Source organism: Vipera ursinii (assembly GCF_947247035.1).
Source record: "Vipera ursinii genome assembly, chromosome: 4".
NCBI classification, from domain to species: Eukaryota; Metazoa; Chordata; class Lepidosauria; order Squamata; family Viperidae; genus Vipera; species Vipera ursinii.
In genome coordinates, this window is record NC_139514.1 from 84,461,219 (window position 1) to 84,485,250 (window position 24,032).

General features: G+C 42.6%; 1 protein-coding gene across 3 annotated transcripts in view; it reads left to right on the forward strand.

Annotated features, from left to right (window-relative positions):
* TMEM131 (transmembrane protein 131) overlaps positions 1–24,032 on the forward strand; it is a 165,594-nt gene that overhangs the window by 108,225 nt on the left and 33,337 nt on the right. For all 3 annotated transcript variants that reach the window (XM_083361487.1, XM_083361485.1, XM_083361486.1), the window contains one exon: positions 3,958–4,143. In XM_083361487.1, the coding sequence (XP_083217613.1) occupies positions 3,958–4,143 (186 nt within the window). The remainder of the gene's footprint in view (positions 1–3,957; positions 4,144–24,032) is intronic.

The following is a 24,032-nucleotide window of genomic DNA, read 5'->3' on the forward strand; positions in this document are numbered from 1 at the left end:
GCCTGCCCATCCCTCTGGATTCTATATCATTGTTGTCTTCCCTCAGTCTCTCCAGGCTTTTTGTTTGTAGCTTCTATCAGTGCACTGGCCTATGTGCCCTTAAACCTTTGCTGCTAATGTTCATAAATGTAGTTGCCAAGGAAATTCTTGGGTTTTTTCCCCAGCCTTCCCCCATCCCTCTAATCCTTTCTGCCCAGATTAAACTCCATTTCAGTTCTTATCCAGAACAAAATAGCTGGTCCATGAATGGAACATTTCAGGAATAAAATGCTTTGTACATCCCTGCCTTTTATTATACAAAGAAACCTACGTATAGATGCAGGAGAAAATTAAGATGTTGGTTAGGACAAGAAAATGTTCCCTCCCCTAAATTATCTTCCTAGGAACTTGGAAAAGAATAATGTCTTGTCATCTTAGCCAGAAAGCACTTAAAAGGCCAAAGGATGTTGATAAATCTGGGAGAAAATACTAGGAAACAAGCAAAATGCTCTAGGAAGCAGGACAAGTGTAAGATAAACCCATGAAAACAACTCCCTAGAAAGAAATTATTTTCATGAAATCCTTCTATGTGCATCATTGTTCTTAGTTCTAGCACATTATCTCAAAAATTTCAACCTAATTACCTCACTGACCTTGCCATCACCTAATGTGCTGAATCTAATCATATGCATATTCTAATTCTTACAACTCTATATAAAGAAGTGGCATCCTTGCCCCCCTTTTTTTAAGTTTGCTGCACCTGCCTCCAATACTAAAGCCAATTAGATGGTACGGAGCCAATTAGATGGTACCGCCCCAGACGCTTAATGGATCCTGATAGATTCCAAGCGGCGCTGGGGTCCCCACCTGCCTCCACTGCTCACAGCTCGGCTGATGCCTTAGTGGAAGCCTGGGGAAGGGCAGCCACTGAGGCACTTGACCGGGTTGTACCCTTGCGGCCCCTGACCCGGCGCAGATCCCAGCGAGCTCCATGGTTTTCCGCGGAGCTCCGGGAGATGAAGCGCCGGAAACGGGGCCTAGAGAGCTGCTGGAGGTCTAGCCGATCCGAACCCGACCGGTTGCGGTTAAGAACCTATATTAGGTCTTATCTCGCAGCGATGAGGGTGGCGAGGTGTAATTACTTCTCCACCCTCATCGCGTCCGCAGATAATCGCCCGGCCGCCTTGTTTAGGGTGACTCGCTCACTTCTCAATCAGGAGGTGAGGGAGGATCCCTTGCAAGGTCGTGCCGAGGAATTTAGTCATCATCTGTCGGATAAAATCGCTCGGATTCGGACCGGTTTGGACTCCAGCTGGGCAGAGTCAGGCGATCAGGACACGGGCGGTCTTGTCAATGTTATCTGGGAAGAGTTTGATTCTGTGACCCCTGATGAAGTGGACAGGATTATGGGGAGGCTGAGCTCCTCCACATGTTTGTTGGACCCGTGCCCTTCCTGGCTGGTTTATGCAGCTAGGGAGAGGACACGAGGCTGGCTCCAGGCGGTTATATCTGCTTCTTTGAGTGAGGGTTATTTCCCCACCGTCTTGAAGGAGGCGGTGGTGAGACCTCTCCTCAAGAAGCCTGCCCTGGACCCAGCCGTTTTGAACAACTTTCGTCCAGTCTCCAACCTTCGCTTTCTTGCGAAGGTTGTTGAGAGTGTGGTGGCGCATCAGCTCCCTCTGGTCCTGGATGAAGCGGATTATCTGGACCCCTACCAATCGGGTTTCAGGCCCGGGTACAGCACGGAGACGGCATTGGTCGCTCTGGTGAATGATCTCTGGAGGGCGCGGGATAGGGGACATTCCTCTGTCCTAGTCCTATTAGACCTCTCAGCGGCTTTCGATACCATCGACCATGGTATCTTGCTGCGGCGTCTCAGGGGATTGGGAGTGGGAGGCACAGTTCTTCAGTGGTTCTCCTCCTATCTCCTGGGACACTCGGAGTCGGTGTTGGCAGGGGGGCAGAGATCGGCCCCTAGGTCTCTCGTTTGTGGAGTTCCTCAGGGGTCGGTTCTCTCGCCTCTCCTGTTCAACATCTATATGAAACCGCTGGGTGAGATCATTCGTGGTTTTGGAGTTGGGTATCATCAGTATGCCGATGATACCCAACTTTTCTTTTCGACCCCAAACCACCCCAGTGATGCCCTCGCCGTGATGTCCCGTTGCCTGGAGGCGGTTCGGGTCTGGATGGGGAGGAACAGACTTCAGCTCAACCCTGACAAGACTGAGTGGCTGTGCATTCCGGCATCCCGGGACATTCCAAATGTTCCATCTCTTTCTATGGGGGGTGAGCTCTTACCCCCCGTGGATAGGGCTCGCAACTTGGGAGTCCTTCTAGATTCACGGCTTACTTTGGAAGAGCATATAGTGGCCGTGACTAGGGGGGCTTTCGCCCAGGTTCGCCTGGTGCGCCAGTTGCGGCCCTATCTGAACCGGGATGCCCTGTGTACAGTCACTCATGCGCTCGTGACCTCTCGCCTTGACTACTGTAATGCTCTCTACATGGGGCTTCCCTTGAAGACCACTCGGAGGCTCCAACTGGTACAGAATGCGGCCGCGAGAGTTGTCTTGGGAGTTTCCCGGTACTCCCATGTTACACCTTTGCTCCGCGAGCTGCATTGGTTACCAGTTGTCTTTCGGGTGAGGTTCAAGGTGTTGGTTACGATCTTTAAGGCCCTACATGGCATGGGTCCGGGTTACCTCAGGGACCACCTGCTGCCGGCATCGACTCCCCTCCGCCCTGTGCGTTCCCACAGAGAGGGCCTCCTCAGGGTGCCGCCAGTCAGGGAATGTCGACTGGTGGCCCCCAGGGGGAGGGCCTTCTCTGTGGGGGCTCCGGCTTTATGGAATCAATTGCCGGTGGAGCTCCGGATGGCACCAGACCTTCGAACTTTCCGTCGGGGCCTGAAGACCCATCTGTTCGAATTAGCTGGTCTGGCCTGATGGGGGATTATGGGCTTTTAATTGTTTTTAATCTGTACTTCTGTTTTTAATTGGGCATGGATTTAATTCTTTTTAATTTTTGTATAGTGTTTCTTATGTATGCCCTGTGAACCGCCCTGAGTCCCACCAAGGAGAAGGGCGGTATATAAATCAAATAAACTATAAACTATAACTATAAAGTATTTATGCTTCAGTGGAATGGCAAATGGGTCTATACTAAAAGCCCTGATACCTTCATGTTATTGTGGGTTTATTAAACTGAGATGTTTCATTACTCATCCAAAATGGTTGAATAACAAAACGTCTCAGTTTAATAAACTTTGGTCCAGCTGCCATGATTTAACCTTTTTAGATACTTTTGGCCTGGATGATTGAGTCTTCATTTACAGACTACTACTGAGTTATTCATGTATCATAATGTCTTACTCTGGGGTCTTTCTGGATACCGTATGTGCATGGCTGAACATAGCAATCTTGGACTCAATATGCCACCTGAGATCAAGGTAGAGGATAGCCTATACTTAAATAGCCTAAATATCTAAGAGCCTTGTGAATTATAGAATATGAAAGTTCATTAGGGAGAGCTTCATTATTTCTTTCATTTATCTATAAACAAGAACAATTTATCATGGATGTTCTGTTAAGTTTCTTGTATTTTTCAATAGTTTTGTATGCTCCCATATTATTTTACTTATATTTATCTTGCCATGAACACCAAAATATTGTTTCATAATGAAAGAATGCATGATTGCATAGTGAAAGAAATAAAAACAAAATTCAAACAGGACCCAAATGTGAAAGGATTTTAAAATAACATTCACATAGCTTCCTTCACATTTTCAATATTGCTGCATAATTGTTTTAACAAGAATTGAAGGAAATTATGACATATCTTTGGTTATTGTTGGACCATCAAAAATGACATTGACTTTTAGAATGGCTCTAACTTCATTTGAATTTGCAAAGTTGCTTTTTTGTTATTGTTGTAAATGATATAACCTGGATAAGTAAAAAAAGTCTTTCTTTATTCCAATAGGTTTACACCAGATTTCACTACTTCCAGAGTCATTCGTGAACTGAAACTAACCACAGCAGGAGGTTCCGAATTTATATTTGTATTAAATGCATCTCTTCCCTATCACATGTTAGCAACTTGTGCAGAAGCTTTGCCCAGACCAAATTGGGAGTTGGCGCTGTACATAGTAGTCTCAGGAATAATGAGGTATTAAGTGTCTTTTTTTTAGTATTTTGTTGGCTAGTGTTCTCTACTTGTTAAGAAAATATGTCTTCATGCAGGTAGACCTTAACTTACACCCAGAGTTGGGACCAGAATTCGCATCATAAGTTAGTGTGGTCACTTATGACTGAAGACTTGGTTGTTTGAACAGGCCGGCCTGGACTGAGGGATTGGATTTTAGAGTTATATTTTAAAAATTTTAAATTTTAGAATGTATTTATTACTTAGGGCTATTGATTTAATCTTGTTTTAATTTTTATATCTTGTGTGTTGTTAGTGTTTTTTGCCCTGTACACTGCCCTGAGTCCTTGGAGAGGAGCGGTATATAAATCTAATAAAATAAAATAAAAATCAAATCATGTAACCAGACCCAATTTTACAACCATTTTACATTGGTCATTAAGTGATCACATGGTTGTTAAGTGATTTCAGCTTTCCCAACTGTGTACCGTATTTTCCGGCGTATAAGACGACTTTTTAACCCATGAAAATCTTCTCAAAAGTTGGGGGGTCGTCTTATACGCTGGAAAATAGTACATAAATCAATCGAGCGCCCCTGTTCTTGCAAAGCAACTTCAAGCCTCCTTAGTCCAGTCCCCCGTCCAACGTGACTCTCCCTTCCCACCCCCAAGAGCCTCTAAGCCCCTTCCCCTCCCCCTTGCAAACACCAGACCCTGGGAGCTCTTGCGTTTATTCCAAAGGGTGGGTGGAAGGAAAAGCCCCTTTCAGCTCTGGCGTGGCTGCAAGTCGACGAGCCCGGGAAGGCACGCCCTCCCCTCTCACTGTGGAGGAAGCAGGGCAGGCTGGCATCAGGAGGGAGCTGGCAGGGCAGTCCTGCGCACGCACGTGCTCCCCGGCTGCTAAAGAGTCCTCGGGGAGCTGTGGCAGGCGCCCCACGCCCGTCCCTCTCAATGTGGCACCGGCGGAGCCGTCCGACGTCGGGCAGGAGCCGGCAGGGCAGTCCTATGCACGCGCGCGCTCCCCGGCTGCTAAGGAGTCCTCAGGGAGCCGTGGCAGGCACCTCACACCCTTCCCTCTCGAGGTGGCATTGGCGGAGCCATCCGGCGTCGGGCGGGAACCGGCAGGGCTTTGCACCATCTGCATCAGACGGGTCTGAATCGGGCTTGTGTTGGACACTTGGCAACTGGCATGTAAGTATTTTCCGGCGTATAAGACGAAAAATCTTGAAAATCCTCTCAAAAGTCAGGGGTCGTCTTATACGCCCAGTCGTCTTATACGCCGGAAAATACGGTATTTGTTGGAAACTGACTGGGAAATTGAAACTCACAATTGTAATCAAGTGACTGTGGCATGTTACAACCAATCGTAAGTGCAAGCCAGTTGCCAAGTGTTTGAATTACAATCATTTTTTCTTAGGCCATCGTAACCTTGAATTGTTGTTGAATGGTCGTAAGTTCAGGACTATCTGTACTCTTGTTTCTGTAAAAAGCAAATAAGGCTTAAGTGATATATAACCGTTGTTCCTCTTGCTAGATGCTAATATTCCCTATATGGAAAATAGTTTTGGAGCAAACAAAATAAGTAACCAAAGGAACGAGAAATTCTGGGAAAATGCAACTTGATCCTTATTGATGAAAGGAGGAAAAGTCATGATTTGCCTTCTTGTTGCCTAACTGGAGCTTTCAAATTGATAGCATTGGTATTCCTCCTAATCTTAAAAGTCATCTTTTTCAGTTATCGAATCAGTTATTGCTTTGCCATCTGTTTCCCCAGAATTTAATCCTGCATGAAAGCACCAACCAGCCATGTTATCAATTGACTGACGAGATAGAATTCACTGTTTAAGTGGGGGTACTCTATTGTATAATATGAAAAGAGTAGAGGTTAAAGAAGTGGCACAGTAATGGTCTATTGAATTTCCCTTTTGCTGACCAAATTTTCATCTGAAACTCAGATTTGAGTGCCTGCTGCTGAGTTTTGGTGACAGGGTCATTTTAGGGCTAATGTTACCGAATTTTCTATTTCACTGCTTTCCATCTCTCTTCAGAATTAGGTAAGATTATTTCATGCATGGCAATCAGTTCTCAATGTCCAAACTCGGGCTGCCCAGGTAGAAATAACTTAGAGTTTTGTGAAATCTATGATGGCCAGAAACCTGACTCAACATGTATCTGGTCCCAGACATTAATAAGGGACAAATCACTCATCTGTTTAAATTGATGGCTACTCCAAACTTGTGCAGGAATGTTTTTCAATTAAAATGGCCTTACTCTGCACCTGATGAATCTGGATGGTTAAATGTGTTCGGGGAAGTTTTTGTCATCGATGCCCTAGCTGTTCATTGGAATATGGAAGTATCCCAGTTAACTAATACAGTCCAAAGACTCTTCCTTCTCTCACAAAGCTAAAGCAGAACTTTTGTTTCATAGAAAGTAGAGAGCAACGCCATTAATATGATGACAGCTGAAGCACAAGCAGAGGAATTTTCAGTATTGTGAAGGTTGAGTAAGGACCTTTGAAGACCCATTTGAATCCTAATTTGTAGTAGAGGAGGCAGTGAAAATTGTTTCTCTTTCCTTATTTCATCCCCACAAAAGAAACATTCCTCACTGTGCAGCATATCTTCCACCAGTATTTTTGGAATTGGAGGTTTAAATGATTGGCAGCTTCAGCACAAGCAACTTGAATTATTGTTTGCAGGCCATCATCTTGATTTGTGTTCCAGTGTTGAGATAGTTCATAAGGCTCAATAACTGCTGTTATTTTGGATATTTTCAATTTGTAGATTTTGAGATTAGGAACCCAGAGTATGTGGAGAGATCATTGTTTATTTAATCTCTCCCCTTTTCACTTGTTAATATAGTGTTAATTTAATATTATTAAATTTTAAGACAGAAAATTTCTCTCATTGGAACTACAGGATAGTTTTAAATATTCCAAGTAAAGTTAGTAGTCTTGCAGTTTCATTTGCATCTGAATGATACTGAATATCACAGTTATATTTTCAGCCATATTTGATGCTAAATTTTTTTGAATGATCTTGATGGTTGAGTTAGTTTAGTTAGTTATTAATTATTCTGTACTTTTTTCATAATATTTATTAAAGATTTTTAACTGCAGTACTTAAATACAAACTAAACTTAGCAAAAGATTTAAAGAATGCAAAAAAAGAAAAACAAGTAAGATAAAAAATATGCCAAGAAGTTACTTTCATCCTTTTTTGTTATTATTTTATAACAAATGTTATTATTTAAAACTTTGGACAAGGTGTTAATGGTCTGACAATCCTTCTTGTCATTACATCATTTTTGTGTTTTATATACATATATACACTTTATGTACATATCATTTATATACAGTTATAGAATATTCAATCTTATCAACCACCTTATTCTAGTAATATGTGAAATCAGCATCCTGTGTGTTTCTGTTGTGACCTTCCTTTCTGATCCCACCATGAGTAAAACTTATTCCAAATTTTGTAGTAATCTGACTGGTCTTTATTTTTAATTTCCAAAGTTAACTTGTTCATTTCTGCACATGACCAAATTTTACTTATCACTTCACTCTCTTCCAGTATTTCACTGTTTTTTCATTTCCGAGCGAACGTCATTCTTGCTGCTGTGATGATATGTATTATTAAATATAACTCTTCTTTGCTATGTTTCTCTTTTGTTATGCCAAGCAGGAAAAATTCTGGTCTACATTCAACTCTCCATCCTAATATTTCCTCTAGCCATGTCCGAATCCTTTGCCAATACTTTTGCGTCTTATTACAGGACCACCAAACATGAAAATAAGTACCTAATTCTTCGGAACACTTCCAACAGCTAGGGGATATTGTCTTGTATATTTTGGCTAATCGTGCTGGGAGGAGATGCCACCGATAAAACATTTTATATAAATTTTCTTTATAAGCTGAGGACAGCGTTATCTTTTTATTTCTATCCCAGAGAGTTTGCCAGATATCAAAATCAATGCCATATCCCAAATTTTAACCCATATCAGCATTGGTTCTTTAACTTGTTCCTCAAACATTTTGTACCCCAATAGCAAACTATACAATTTCCTTATTTGTTTCTCATCTAGCCCCAATAAAATTTTATCCAATGCAGTTTCTTCAATATTTATCCCCCACTCTTTCTTATCCTTCCCATATTGTGTTTGTATCTGTAGGTAAGCCCACCATTCCAATTTTATCCCTTGTATTAGTTCCTGTCTAGATTTCAGTTCTCCCATTTCATTCGTAATATCCTTATATGTAGTACTGTTTTTCCAAATTGAACAAATTTGGGTAGACTATCGCTTCAAGGGTGGACAACCAGACTGGTACTTTAATGTAATTTTATTTTCTAATTTTATTCCAAATTTTAAGTTGTTGTTGTTAGCTGTGAAGTTGTGTCCGACCCATCGCGACCCTATGGACAATGTTCCTCCAGGCCTTCCTGTCCTCTGCCATCTTCTGGAGTACATTTAAGCTCACGCCTACTGCTTCAGTGACTCCATCCAGCCACCTCATTCTCTGTCATTCCCTTCTTCTCTTGCCCTCAATCTTTCCCAGCATTAGGCTCTTCTCCAGTGAGTCCTTACTTCTCATTAGGTGGCCAAAGTATTTGAGTTTTAGCTTCAGGATCTGGCCTTCTAAAGAGCAGTCAGGGTTGATCTCCTCTAGGACTGACCGGTTTGATCGCCTTGCAGTCCAAGGGACTCGCAGGAGTCTTCTCCAGCACCATAGTTCAAAGGCCTCAATTCTTTGGCCCTCAGCCTTTTTTATGGTCCAGCTTTCACTGCCATACATTGCAACTGGGAAGACCATAGCCTTGACTATACGCACTTTTGTTGACAGAGTGATGTCTCTGCTTTTTAGTGTGCTGTCTAGATTTGCCATGGCTTTCCTCCCCAGGAGCAAGCGTCTTTTAATTTCTTGGCTACAGTCCCCATCTGCAGTGATCTTGGAGCCCAGGAAAATAAAATCTGTCACTACCTCCATTTCTTCCCCATCTATTTGCCAGGAATTGAGAGGGCCAGATGCCATGATCTTGGTTTTCTTAATGTTTAGTTTCAACCCAAGTTTTGCACTCTCCTTCTTCACTCGCAACAAGAGGCTCTTTAGTTCCTCTTCACTTTCTGCCATTAGAGTGGTATCATCTGCATATCTTAGGTTGTTGATATTTCTTCCAGCAATCTTAATTCCAACTTTTGATTCATCTAGCCCTGCCTTTCTCATGATGTGCTCTGCATATAAGTTAAATAGGCAGGGCAACAGTATACAGCCTTGCCGGACTCCTTTCCCAATTTTGAACCAATCAGTGGTTCCGTGTCCAGTTCTCACTGTTGCTTCTTGGCCCACATATAGGTTTCTCAAGAGACAAATAAGATGGTCTGGTACGCCTATCTCTTTAAGAACTTGCCACAGTTTGTTATGATCCACACAATCAAAGGCTTTAGCATAGTCAATGAAGCAGAAGTAGATGTTTTTCTGGAATTCTCTAGCTTTTTCCATGATCCAGCGCATGTTGGCAATTTGATCTCTAGTTCCTCTGCCTCTTCGAAGTCCTGCCTGTACTTCTGGTAGTTCTCGATCCACATACTGCTGGAGTCTAGCTTGTAGGATTTTAAGCATAACTTTACTAGCGTGAGAAATGAGTGCAATGGTGCGATAGTTTGAACATTCTTTGGCACTGCCTTTCTTTGGAATTGGAATGTAAACTGATCTTTTCCAATCCTGTGGCCACTGTTGAGTTTTCCAAATTTTCTGGCAAATTGAGTGTAGCACTTTTACTGCATCGTCATTTAAGATTTTGAATAGCTCAGCTGGAATACTGTCACCTCCACTAGCTTTGTTGTTGCTCAGCTTTTCTAAGGCCCACTTCACTTCACATTCTAGGATGTCTGGCTCGAGGTCAGTGACCACCTCATTGTGATTATCAGGGACGTTAAGCTCATTCTTGTATAGTTCTTCTGTGTAATTTTGCCACCTCTTCTTAATCTCTTCTGCCTCTGTTAGGTCCCTGCCATTTTGGTCCTTTATCATGCCCATTTTTGCATGAAACGTTCCCTTCATCTCTTCAATTTTGTTGAAAAGATCTCTGGTCCTCTCTATTCTATTATTTTCTTCTATTTCTTTGCACTGTTCATTTAAGAAGGCATTCTTATCTCTTCTAGCTATTCTCTGGAATTCTGCATTCAATTGGGCGTATCTTTCTTTTTCTCCCTTGCCTTTCACTTCCCTCCTTTCCTCAGCTATTTGCAAAGCTTCCTCAGCCATTTTGCTTTCTTGCATTTCTTTTTCTTTGGGATGGTTTTGGTTGCTCCCTTTTGTACAATGTAAATTTTAAGTAGCGCTTGTCTAATCCAATGGTTTTGAAAATGTTGATATAACCTTTGCTTCTCAATCCATAGGAATGTGTGCCAGCCTAATTGCAGATCATGGCCTTCTAGAGTTAATAATCTTTTATTCTTTAAAATTATCCATTCTCTAATAAAAGTTAATGCCACTGCATGATAATATGTTTCCCAGTCTGGTAGTCCAAATCCCCCATTTTCTTTAATATCCTCCAGATGTTTCATTTTAATCCTTGGTTTTTTCCCTTACCATATAAAATTTAATGTCAATTTATTCAGGTTCCCAAAAAAATTTTGATCAAGTTGTATAGGAATATTTTGGAAGAGGAATAGGATTTTAGGTAATACATTCATTTTTATGACAGCAATTCTCCCTAACAATGAAAGGCTCAAATTTCCCCATCTTTCCATGTCTTCTTTTATTTGTTTCACTATTTTGTCATAATTGTCTTCTTTGATTGAAGTGCATCTGGCCGTAATAGTAATTCCTAGATATTTTATCTTCTTAACTATTTGTATAGCCATAATCCTAGCCAAGTTTTTTTCTGTTTATTCATCATATTTTTAACAATCATTTTAGTTTTACCCTTGTTTATTTTCAGCCCAGTGACTTCTCCATATTTATCTAATTTTTCCAACAGTTTTGGTCCCGATTTTTGTGGATCCTCCATAATAAAGACCAAATCATCCGCAAATACTTGAAGTTTAAAAATTTCTTTTTTAATTTCTAATCCTTTTATATGCGGTTCATTCCTAATTATCCTCATTAGGACCTCTAGCGTCAGTATAAATAGTAATGGGGATAAAGGACATCCTTGTCGTGTTCCTTTTTGTATTTGAAATTTCCTGGTTGTTTCCCCATTTATTATTATTTTAGCTTCTTGATTAGTATATATTGCCTTTATTATATTTATAAATTTTTCACCCATATCCATATACCTAAGTTGTTGATATATAAATGGCCACTTAACGTTATCAAAAGCCTTCTGGGCATTTAGGAATAATAACGCCATTTGTTGTCCACTATGTATTTCGTAATATTCTAGGGTGTCCAATATTATCCTAATGTTGTGTTTAGTTTGTCTTTTGGCTAGAAATCCATTGTGGTCCACATGTATAAAATTATTTAAAAACCTTTTTAATTGCTTAGCTATAATTGTTGTGAATATCTTATAGTCAGAATTAAGTAAAGATATTGGTCTATAGTTTTGAATTGATGTATGGTCTGTGTTATCTTTTGGAATCAGGACAATATTCGCCTCTGACCATGACTTTGGAGATTTTGCTTCATCCAGGACCGCGTTAAACACATCCAATAAAGGTCGTCCTAAAATGTTTTGTTTTTCCTTATACATTTCTATTGGGAGGCCGTCAGGACCCAATGCTTTGTTATTTTTTTGTTTGTTAATGGCCATTATCACCTCTGACATCCTAATTTCTTCATTCAACATATTTTTAATTTCGTCTGTAACTTTTGGTAGTGTTGCTTTTTTGAAACATTCCTCCACTTTCTCCTCATTTTCCTGGCTATCTTCCTTATATAATTTCTCGTAAAATTCCTGGGCTATAATTTTTTTCTCTTCTTGATAGTGTATTCTCCCTTTGTCATCTCATAATTTACTAATCCAACTTTTCTCATTTTGTTTTTTTAAAATTTGTGTGCAAGCCATCGACCAGGTTTGTTTGCATTTTCGAAAAAGTTCTGTTTTATACATCTTATCTGTTGTGCTAATTTTTTATCTAAAATGTTAAGTTTATGTGTAATTAAGTCCATTTGTTGTTTTACATTCTTTTTTGTGGTTCTTGTTGGAGTATTGTTTCTAATCTTTTGTATTCCCCTTCTAACATTTTCTGTTGTTTTTTCTCCTTATTCTTTTTCGCCATATATGCTATAGCTACTCCTCTCATTAATAGCCTTAGTTGTGTCCCAATGATTTTAGACAGAGGTGTCTTCAGCTTCATTTTCTTTTAAAAAGAAGTCCAATTCTCTCTCCATCTTTAATCTGAAGTCATCTTCTTTTAATATTGATCTTTGTATAGTCCATCTAGGTGTTTTTTTGGACCCTTTCCAGCTAAATTTCACAGGGTTGTGGTCTGCCCAGGTGCTTGTTTCTATGCACACATCTTCGACTTCAGAGTTAATTTCCCTTGACATCCACACCATGTCAATCCTAGACCATGAACTATGTCGATTGGAATAATATGTATACTGTCTAGCCTCACGATTCCTTTCTCTCCATATGTCCTGGATGTTTAGATCTTTGGCCAATTTGAAAAAGGATCTTGGTAGTGTTCTTCTTTTCCTTTTCCTGGTCTTATTACCTTGTAGTCCAAATTATTATCAATAATAGCATTGAAGTCTCCTAGCACACAGATCTCATCGTAGTCTATATCACATATCTTATTATGTAACATTTTAAAAAACTTCTTGGTTTCCATTAGGGGCATATATTTCTACAATCACTACTTTCCTATGGTTTATTTCTACCTCAATTATCAATATTCTACCTTCTCTATCTTTATAAATTTGTTTAGCTACCAATTTCTCATTCACATATAATACCACCCCACTCTTTTTTGTTGATCTAATGATACAAATATATTTCCTAATTTTGGTTGATCTAACAAGTATTTCTGTTGTTCTTTTATATGAACTTCCTGAATTGCAATTGTATCTAATTTTTGACAAATAAGTTTATTAAAGATTTTCCGTCTTTTCATTGGTGAGTTTAAACCATTAATATTCAGTGACAAAATCCTGCATTCATCTCTATTTTACTTATATCTGGGTCTTGTGCTTCTCGTTGTACAGATCTCTCTTGTTTCTTTGTCTCTGCCGTCATATTTCTCTGTAATCTCTCCAGATTTATTTCCTCTAACCAATGTTCCTAATACCTTCCCTACTATAGCCATCTGTCTTGCATCCCTTTTTCTTATGTCCCCTCCATTTTGGTCTTCTACTTCATCTTCATTGTTAAAGTGGAGCTTATAAAAATCTGCCTTGTCTATCGAGTCTAATCTATACCTTCTATCTTGCCACGTGACTAGAATGCCTTCTGGAGTTAGCCATCTAAAGTTCACCTTATATCTAATCAATTTCGATGTCAAAAATTGGTAGCCTCGTCTCAAATCCCTCATTCTTTTAGGTATTTGTTTGAGAATTGTTATTTGTTGTCCTCCATAGTCTAGCGGCTCCTCTCTTGATCTATGTAGTAATTCATCCCGGGTCAATTTTTTAACCAATCTCACATGTACTTCTTTCAGAAGATTATGTCTCCTCGCATAGTTAGTTTGGACCCTATACGTCTCATCAATTTCCACCAACATTTCATCTTTTCCTATGCCTAATGCCTTCGCCATTAAGTCCGCCATCTTCACCTTTTTTTTTCCTTAACATTTTGAAAGCACAGATAGTGGGCAGCTTTCTCTGCTTCCAGGAAGATCACTGTTGTTTCAAGCTCTCTGTTCGCCCATATTAGTGTTTCACTTAAGTCCTCTACTTTCTTCTCCTCCTTCTCCATTCTTACTTCCATTTCCTGTAATCTTTGCTCATTTTTTATTAATTGTTGTTGAATCCCATTTTTTGCTTGAGCTCACCAGTATCATTTCTCACTTGGCCTATCTCTTTCGTCATCTCTTCGTGATTCTCTCAAGCCTCGTCCGGAGAGCAGGAAAAACAAGCAACCGAGACGAATGCTGAGTTCTTCAGGAACAGTTTATTGCAAACGCGAACAAACACCAAAAGGAATGAAGCCAGCGTTGGCTGCTACCGGCACCCAATGCTGTTAAATACATATTGCATGTACACACCCACGGCCCACCCAACCGCGCCCACATCCACCCCTCCCTTAATGCCCGTTCCTCCCAAACCCCTCCCTTTGTAATGCGTCCCGACACCCAGCACCCTCCACCCCCCAGGTGAGCACCCTCGCGTTTACTTGCCTCGTCGGCCCCAGACGCCACCCCCACACCCGTCCCCAGAATCGCCACTGCTTTCCCCGACGCTGTCAGCGTTGCCCCTCCCTGCTGCTTGCCCCCCCTTCGCAAAGCCAGTGAGCCCCTGGCCGGGCTCCGCTCCCCTGACCTAGCTCCTCCACGCTTCTGTTCTAGCAGCTCCCAAGGGCCGGACGGCCGTGTCAGGCCCGCTGTCGGCCCAGGAGTCGAGCGCTCAGCTGTGGCAGGCCCGGTCTGCTGTTTCAGGTCCGCCGGCGGCCCAGGTGTCGGGTGCTCAGCTGCGGTGGGCCCAAAACCCTGCGAGGCCACCATAGCCGGCAGGGCGGGATCGGGCCGCAGAGCGCACGCGCGCACCTCCGGAGCTTCAGCCGAGATGCTGGAACAGCTGCTAGCAGGCCGCCGTCGCCGCCACAGCCGTTGGAGAGCGGATGCAGCCCGGGCAGGGCGGTGGTCGTCGGAGCAGGTGGTAGGCGTCGGGCCAGGCGCCGGGAAGTGTCGAGCCCGCGGTGCCGATGAGCGTCGGGCCCGCGGGGCGTGACAGATTCTTAGTTATTGCTTCTTGCATATTTTGCAGAAGGGCTTGTAAATCTTTAAAGGAATTTGACCTTTCCCTTTATAGCATGTCATCAATGGACTTCTGACTAGAAGGGCCTGAAGACATCCCTAACCCCTGTGGCGCTGCCCTCTTTCTTGCACTAATCTTTGTTAAGTTCGGCATGCTTGTCATATTTAACCAGATTTTTATAAAAAATACTCTTTATGGGGTATTTCCACCTTCTTTTCCCCCCTCTATCTCCTTCCACCACTACCTCCTTTTCTATCTCCTAATTTGGGGGAGATATATCAAAATCAACAGCCACCCTGTCCTCTATCTCTAATCTGTTGTGGCTCTTATGATATTAATAAATCCGACCAAATCCCTAAGATATTACTCAATTAATACCACTCTTTACAAATACTTAATTCCTTTAGCCTTAAATAAACCTTTATCAATATATCAATCAAATTATATATATATAAAACAATCAAGTGATTAATTCCTTAGCTAATTGATTATTTCAATTCTATCCAATTCTAGCAATCAATAATCGCAGCAATATAGTTATTTCACAAATATAGCAAGCAATCAGTCTATATATTTATTTTTATGTGTGTCTTTTTATCTATATTTATATATCACCTTTATCTTCCTGTCCCATCAAAGTCACTTTCCTTTTAATTATAAATTTCCAACTCCAAATTTGTGGCACCTTTTATATCTTTTTCTTCAGCCAATAGCCAGTAATTGTCTCACTATCAAAACTGCAGTCCTAAGGTTGCTGTGTCACTTTCTCCATCTTGGATCCGTTATACTCCCGTGGCTTATAAATCAAAACTTCAAAGTCTGTCCAAACTATTCACTTTCCTTGTACTCCACACTCGTTTTCTCAAGAGTTCAGTCTCCAAGACTCAAAAACTTATCTTTTCCCATTACCTTTCTATCAGTTTGCCTGATCTCATGGCTAGTTTACGATCTTCTAACTTCCTGGCTCCTTCTTCTTGTTGCTCTTGCCTGTCACCTTATGTCTCGCCACTTCTCTCGCCGCTCGCTCCCTCTCGGTAAGGCTCCCTCTTCTAGCCAGCATCTCTTTCAAAAGCGCTCCCTTTCACTTTTTAAATGTAAAAATCTTGGAATTACTTTTTGTCAGCTCCGTTCCACCGTTGTTCCACTAGTTCCGTCCCTCTGTCAGATCTTCATGTTGGCCATTACTGGCCTCCTTCTCCTCATTCCGTTTGCATCAGGTTTTTCTCCAGATCCCCAACACGGGCCGCTGCTCATGTAGGTTCTCCGGGACACCCGCAACTTCAGCTGACCCTCCAGGACCTCCTATGGCTCCAAGGAGCCCCCGCAGACACTGGAGGAGAGGTTGTGTGATATAGAGAAGCCCATTCACACAGCTGCCCGCTCTGACAGCTGGCTCCGCCCCCAGTTACTTTCATTCTTCATCACCACAATTTTGATAACTCTTCACTATAACAGCTGTCCCCAATCTTTCTGGCTTGGCGACCTGGCAAGGGGGAGGGAATAGTTCTGTGTGAGTGGAAGAGAGTAGAGCTGTGCGCATGCATGTTCGCTCACCCACTTGTGTGGCCTGGTTCCAAATGGGTCGCAGCCCAGTGGTGGGCTGCAGCACGGGGGTTGCTCTATAAGATTACAAATCAATAGGACTTTTTTTCTCATAGAATGCTCAGAACGGCATTCTGGCACCATTTTTTTTTTTTGGAAAAAAAAACATTTTTGCACAAGCTGTGCTGCTATTGGCTTTCAAAAGCCTATTGCAGTGGTAGGCAACCTTGGCTCTTTTATGACTCATGGACTTCAACTCCCAGAATTCCCGAGTCAGCTATGCTATTGGCTTTCAAAAGCCAATAGGAATTGCTGCTGAGCGCGCCAAAAGACCCGGCTGGCAAATGTTGCACAGGCAAGTTGCAGCAAAGGGAGGAACTTTGCACTGCTCCCTGCTCCCAAACTACACCATCTCAACTAGGTAAGTAAGATATTATTTGCAAATAGGATATCCAAGTATGACTCAAGGAAATTTTCCCTGTATGGAGGGAGTCGTGGTTTGTTTCAATCTTGCTATATCGTATTATATCAGCTCAATTACAATTCCAACTTTTTATTAAAAATAACCTTTTCACTTTTTCTGAACGAGCATCTATCTCTACAAGCATAAAAAAATTCAATGTCAGCTAGATAGTTGTCTAATATATTAAAATGAAAAGAGGAATGGATGTTCTAGAGGATAGGCTGTCAGATGTTTATACAGATGTATATTCTTAGAACTTAGAAAAGGATAGCACATAGAGATCACAGAAGAAAACGATCTAGTTTTAGAATCTGGTATCTCTGGTTGCTAAGCAAGAAAATGCCATTTATAGCTGAATGTCTAAAATCCTTCATGCTTATCCAATTGTCTACCTTATTTAAGGCACTTAATTTATTTATTTATTTGTTTGTTTGTTTTATATACCGCCCTTCGCTTTTCAAATGTGGAATTTGAAAATGTGTTCCCAGATACCTAGGAATTCTAGGAATTGCAGTCCCAACATACTTGAAGTATACCAAATTGAGGTAGCCGCAAACTTTGAACGAATTAAGGGGTAATTTTATTGGGGTAACTTACTACTAGGAGTCCCCTCAAGCCTTATTACACTGGAGATTGGTGTTTATGTAAGGGATGGATCAAAAATGTTGTGAGAGTACATCAAGACTCTTTATACTCTATGGAATTTCCAAAATGTACTTACAGCCAAGCAGTGGGAGGAGCACGGCCTAAAAAAGATAGTCCTATTAAAGCAGTGCTCCAAGAGCTTTGGGATGATATGCATGGCAACTAAATTTTTAACTTGGAACGTTAATGGACTAAATTCACCACAGAAGAGGAAGAAAGTTTTTCAATATTTAAAACAATTCAAGATAGATGTTATATGTTTGCAAGAAATGCATATTAGGGTTGTGGACCAAAAGTATTTATCGAACTCAAAGTTGGGCACGCAATTTGTTGCTTCTGCAATGAATAAGAAAAATGGAGTGGTTGTTTATGTTAAAAGTGCTTTAACAGCGGACTTAATTGAAGCAGATAAGCATGGAAGATACGTTATGATAGAGTTGCTGCTAGAAGGTAAAAAGATGCTTTTAGTTGGATTATATGCTCCTAATCAACAACAAGCTGACTTTTTTAGTTTATTTCATACAAAGTTTACCCAGTTGGATTATAAATCTTTTATTTTTATGGGGGATTGGAATGGTGTTTTGGATGTACAGATGGACAAGGCTGGAGCTTTTAAGCGCATCCCAAGTCATGCTAGACTGCCTAAATCCTTTTTTGAAATGAAGGATGACTTGGAACTGCGAGATATTTGGCGTGAAAGACATTCGCATGAAAAGGATTATACTTTTTTTTCTGACAGACATCAATCTTTTTCCAGGATCGATTTTATTTTGTTGACTAATGACTTTTTTTCAAGGATTAAGAAGGTGAAGATATGTGCAAGAACTATTTCTGATCATAGCCCAGTTTGGCTAGAGATTAATAAGGAGAATAGAGATAGGCGCTCGTGGCGCGTAAATGAGAATTTGTTTAGAAACCAGAGAAATGTGGAAGAATGTAAACAGCGGATGAAGGATTTTTTTGAAATTAATATGAATAAGGGCACCTCTATGGACATGGTTTGGGATGCTAGCAAGGCCTATATGAGAGGGGTGTTGATATATATGAACAATAAACATAGATGTGCTGTGGAAGCTAGGAGGAAAGAATTGGAGAATGAAATAAAGGAAAAAGAAAAGGCTTTGATTTTGAATCCAGAGGATGTGAAGTCTAAGGAGGCTATTAAACTGTTAAGAGGAATGGATTGAGTATATCCAGAACAAATATGGGACTAAGAAGTTTCATGTAGCATTTGAATAAGTCTTCCTTTCTTTTTTTTCTGTTTTTTTTATATATTCTGTATTAATAGTGTTTGTAGTTATCCTATATGAGCTAGAGAGTGATAGATTTTAGAGTTTATGGTTGTTAGCATATGGTTGTTTATGATTCTTTTTTTTGTTTTTTATACCTTGTACTTAGCTCTGGGAAGTCGGGGGGGTGGGGAGGGGGGGAGGGGTAAGGAGGGAGGGATGGGGTAGGGGGGACTGTCAAAGATAAAATGTATGATAAAACTTTTCAATAAAAGACTGTTTATACTCTTAGAAGCCCAGCTAAAGCAAACAGGTACCTATATTGCGTAGCAGAGATACAGAAAGATGTTGGAGTAGATGGTCACTTTAGTGACAGTGGCAAAGACATCACTTCATACTCTATAGGAGAAGGCAATGGCAAACTGCTCCTCTGTATTACCTAAAAAAACTACACTCTGCCATTGTGACTGACAAAATTATGATGGATATTGGACCCTTCAAATAGATGGTTATCAGCAGGGCTTTTTTTCTCATAGAACGCTCAGAACGGCGTTCCGGCACCTTTTTTTCTGCAAAAAAAAAAAACCTTTTGCACAAGCTGTGCTGCTCCCTCTATTGGCTTTCGAAAGTCCACGAGTCATAAAAGAGCCAAGGTTGCCTACCCCTGGCCTATTGGCTTTCGAAAGCCAATAGGAATTGCTGCTGAGTGCGCCAAAAGACCCAGCCGGCATACGTTGCACAGGCAAGTTGTCTGCAGCAAAGGCAGGAACTTTGTACCCCTCCCTGCTGCCCAACTACACCATCTCAACTAGGAAATAAGATATTTGCAAATAGGATGGCAATAAACAATTTAGGCTGCATTTACATCAGGGCTTTTCAACCTTTTCAGAAATTGTACCACTTTTAGGACATGCCAATATTCAAGTACCACCAGTGCTTAACAAGGTGTCAAAAACCTGATGACTAAAAAAAGGGGGGGGTATTTTGGGTTTCATTGGTTAGATTCATTTATTGTTATAGAAATGGCTAGTTTATGATGTTATAGAAAAGTAAAAAGTTGAGGTTCAATGTTAATGCTTCCTTCTACTCCTGCAACAGAGGAAGTCAGAAGTTATTGCCTTTTCTTTTTCCCCTCTCCCCCTCACTTTTCCCTTTTTCTCTCACCCTTCACTTGCAAAAGCCCCCCCCACTCACTCACACTTTGCTCACAAAAGCCTCCAGTCAGTCTCACTCACGCCTCCGTCTCTTTCAAAAGCACCTCTTTCAGTCTCTCCCCCACTCACTCCATCTCTTTCAAAGGCCTCTTGCTTGCTTGCTCACTTACTGCCCCATCGCTTCCAAACATCATTTGCTCGTTCACACACTCACTTACTCCCCCGTTGCTTCTAAATGCTTCCAAATGCTATTTGCTCATTCACTCACTCACTGCCCCGTCACTTCTAAACGCTTCCAAACACCATTTGCTCGCTCACTTACTGCATTTGGAAGCGACAGGGCAGTAAGTGAACGAGTGCCGTGGCCAGAGGCTCCGTGGCTGGAGGGTCTTCAGCTAGTATCAGGGACGGTGCCAGAGGCTGTCAGCTGTTCAGTGCCGGAGACTGCTGCCACGAGGAACACAGCTTTTGGTCGGGGTTCGGAGCAGCTCCGGATGGGGGCTCAGCATGGGCTGCAGCGTGGCAACTGCAGGGAGGGGAATCCCCACGGCCTGTAGCTCCAAGCTGCAGGGGCGGGGGTACAAAGGACAGGCGGCAACGCCATAGCAAGAGGGGTTTCTTACAGACACCGGCATGGCTCCCAGTGACAGCACTTCTGAGTTCCGGCACCTTTTTTTTTTTTTTTGAAAAAAAACACTGCAAATCAGTACCTTTTCTTCCCATAGCCCATCCCTTATTTATATCCAAATCCATAAATTATTAACTTTTTCAATCCTGGTATCAGTAAAAAAATCTGTAAAGGGTTACCATAACTTTATAAAAACAAGTCTTATTTTAACCTTAAACAGATTAATTTTTTCCCTTCCATTTAGTTCTAACAGTCTTGATCTTTAAGAACTAAGGATAAATTTCCTGAGAGTTAGAACAATTAATCAGTGGAACAACCTGCCTCCAGAAGTTGTGAATGCTCCAACACTGGAAGTTTTTAAGAAGAGACTGGGCAACTTTTTGTCTGAAATGGTATAGGGCAGGGGTCGGCAACCCGAAACAGGGAGTCACTTGGAACCAGTTCCCTCACAAAAGAAAAAAACTGGGAGCTGCAAAAAGTGCACACGCATGCACAGAACAGGGGGCTTATTATTTTTGGACACTGAAAAACTATTTTAAACAATGCCTTGTGATTTGCTATTTTCCCCAGGAAACCTTTCAGAAATCGAAGTTTTTCAATTAACATAGGAAAAATTGCATAAATGTTATGAAAAAGTGCAATACAATGGGAAAGTGTAAAGCAATGCAATGCAATAAATAGAAGCAAAGATTGGGAGCCACCATGCTTGCTGTCTTTAGCGGCAGGAGCAGCAATGTGTCCGGGCAGCATGGTGCCCCCTCTAACAGGGCTCAGCGAGAGGAACTGCTGCCTCTGCTGCCACTGAGCCCTGGGCAGGTGGATCCCCATGTGGCGGCGGGGACACCTCCGTGTCCCTGCACAAACGGCGATGGGGGGGTGCGCCAGTGGCTTGGTCTTGCTGCCAAGGTCAGTAGGCCTGGCAGGCACCACGGAGGAATCTCTCAGAAGATCCGCTGCCTGTGGGATGGCGGAAAGGTAGGGTCTCCGTGCCTTCCAGAGGCTGGGGAGGCCGGGCACTCTGCTCACGAACAGACGACACCAAGAGAGCCACTCCCTGAAAATGAGCTACCTCCAAGCCCCGGCCGTGGAGTCACTTCCCGCCCCGGGAAAGAGTAACCCTTCCCTATGCTTTATCTGCCTCCCTGGCGGCGGTGGTGGCAGCTGCAACAGCTTTGCATCTCCCTGCTGGCCCGCCTTTCCCTCTCTCAGTTTAGTTGGAAAGCAGAGCGAGCAGCCAGGAGAGAGATCAGTCTCCAGCGCTGCTGCTGCTGCTGCCGGCTTCCCACCCCGGGAGAGTAGCCCTGCCCTGCACTTTATTTGCTCCCTGGCAGTGGCTGCAACACTTTTATATCTCTCCGCTGGCCCACCTTTCCCTTTCTCAGTTTTGGTTGGAAACTGGAACAAACGACCAGGAGAGAAATCATTCTCCAGTGCTGCTGCTGCCGCCTTCCCATTCATTCATTCGTTCATTCATTCCCCCCACCAGGAATGTCCCACTAGTATGCAGCCAGGGTATGGCGATTCTCATAAACAGTAATAACAGCATTGGAATTAGCAGGTTTTTAAAAAATTCCATTTATATCCCGCCCTTCTCCGAAGACTCAGGGCGGCTTACAAGCTTAGCAGTAGCCTTCATTCTATGTATATGCCTGCTTATTAGGGCTTTCGCCCCCCCCCCAAGCGACATTATTACAAAGTCAGCTTAATTGCCCCCAACAATCTGGGTCCTCAAAGAAGAACAAACCAAAGAAGTTCAACCAATCAATTTGAACTTTGCGAGGGTTTTTTTTGTGAGAAGTTTGAATTGATTGGTTGAATTTTTTTGGGGGGGGACTGCACATGGTGGAGGACTGGGAGCTGCAGGAGACAGCTGAAAGAGCTGCATGCGGCTCTAGAACCGCAGGTTGCCAACCCGTGGTATATGGTTTCCTGCCTGAGCAGGGGGTTGGGCTAGAACAGAGGTCCCCAACCTTTTGGGCACCAGGGACTGGTTATGTGGAGAGAGGTTTTTCCATGGACTAGAGGGGGCATCGTTTTGTGTGCTGCCTGCATCCCGCGGGTGGGGCTTTGCTTGTTTGTGCAGACCGGTTGCTGGCATCCTGTGGCCTGGTAATGGTCCCTGGACCAGGGGTTGGGAAACCTTGGACTAGAAGACCTCCAAGGTCCCTTCCAACTCTATTAGTATTAGTATTATTTATTTATTATAAATTATAATTATAATTCATTCAAATGTTGTAGAATTTGGTCTCTCTTCATTTTTTCTTTTTCCCATCACAGGCTTCTTTGAGGCTTTAGCAAACCACCTTAGTAAATCCTTTGAAGAGTTATTATCAGATTTTGACTTGCTAAACTCTCAAAGAAGATCTTTTAAAAACTTTAACCAGCTTCTTTTGTATTCAGTTTAAGTTCTTATCCTGGTCATTTATTTGCTTTGTCACTTGTAATTCTACATTAACTGCTTCTTCCATCTTATAATCCTCACTTTTTTATTAGCTAGTATTTTTGGTTCCAGTATTTATACATCAGATTTAACACTTGTGGGATTTGAGAGCCAGTTTGGTCTAGTGCAGGGGTGTCAAACTCAATTTCTTTGAGGGCCGCATCAGCATTGCGGTTGCCCTCAGGGGGCCTGGTAGGTGTGGCCTGGGTGGGCGTGGCCTACTGGGTGGGCGTGTCTAAAGTGCGTATGGCCTCCTGGGTGGGCGTGGCCAGCTCTACCTCATTCGCATCAAGAGTGCCTATGGGGGCCTGGGCAGGAGTGGGACAGATCTGAGGGTCTCTGGCAGGAGGAGGGTCTCTGGGCCAGGGCCAAGGCAGTGGGGGCCGTTCCCTCACTGTTTCCAGGATGGCTTCGCGGGCCGCATGAAACCACTTCGCGGGCCGGATCCAGCCCCCGGGCCTTGTGTTTGACATGTCTGGTTTAGTGGTTACGGTTAGAAAATTACCGTATATACTTGAGTATAAACCGACTCGAGTATAAGCCGAGACACCCAATTTCACCCCCAAAAACTGGAAAAAGTTGGTGACTTGAGTATAAGCCGATCCGCCGTTCTGCAAGCCTCCGCCGCCGGCTGCTTCGTTCCGCAGCGGAAAGAAGCAGGCAGGCTGCTTCGTTCCGCAGTGGAAAGAAGCAGCCTGCTTCATTCAGGCTGCTTCGTTCCGCAGCGGAAAGAAGCAGGCAGGCTGCTTCGTTCCGCAGCGGAAAGAAGCAGGCAGGCTGCTTCTTTCCGCTGCGGAAAGAAGGCTGCTTCTTTCCGCAGCGGAAAGAAGCAGCCTGCTCCGTTCAGGCTGCTTCGTTCCGCAGCGGAAAGAAGCAGGCAGGCTGCTTCTTTCCGCTGCGGAAAGAAGGCTGCTTCTTTCCGCAGCGGAAAGAAGCAGCCTGCTTCGT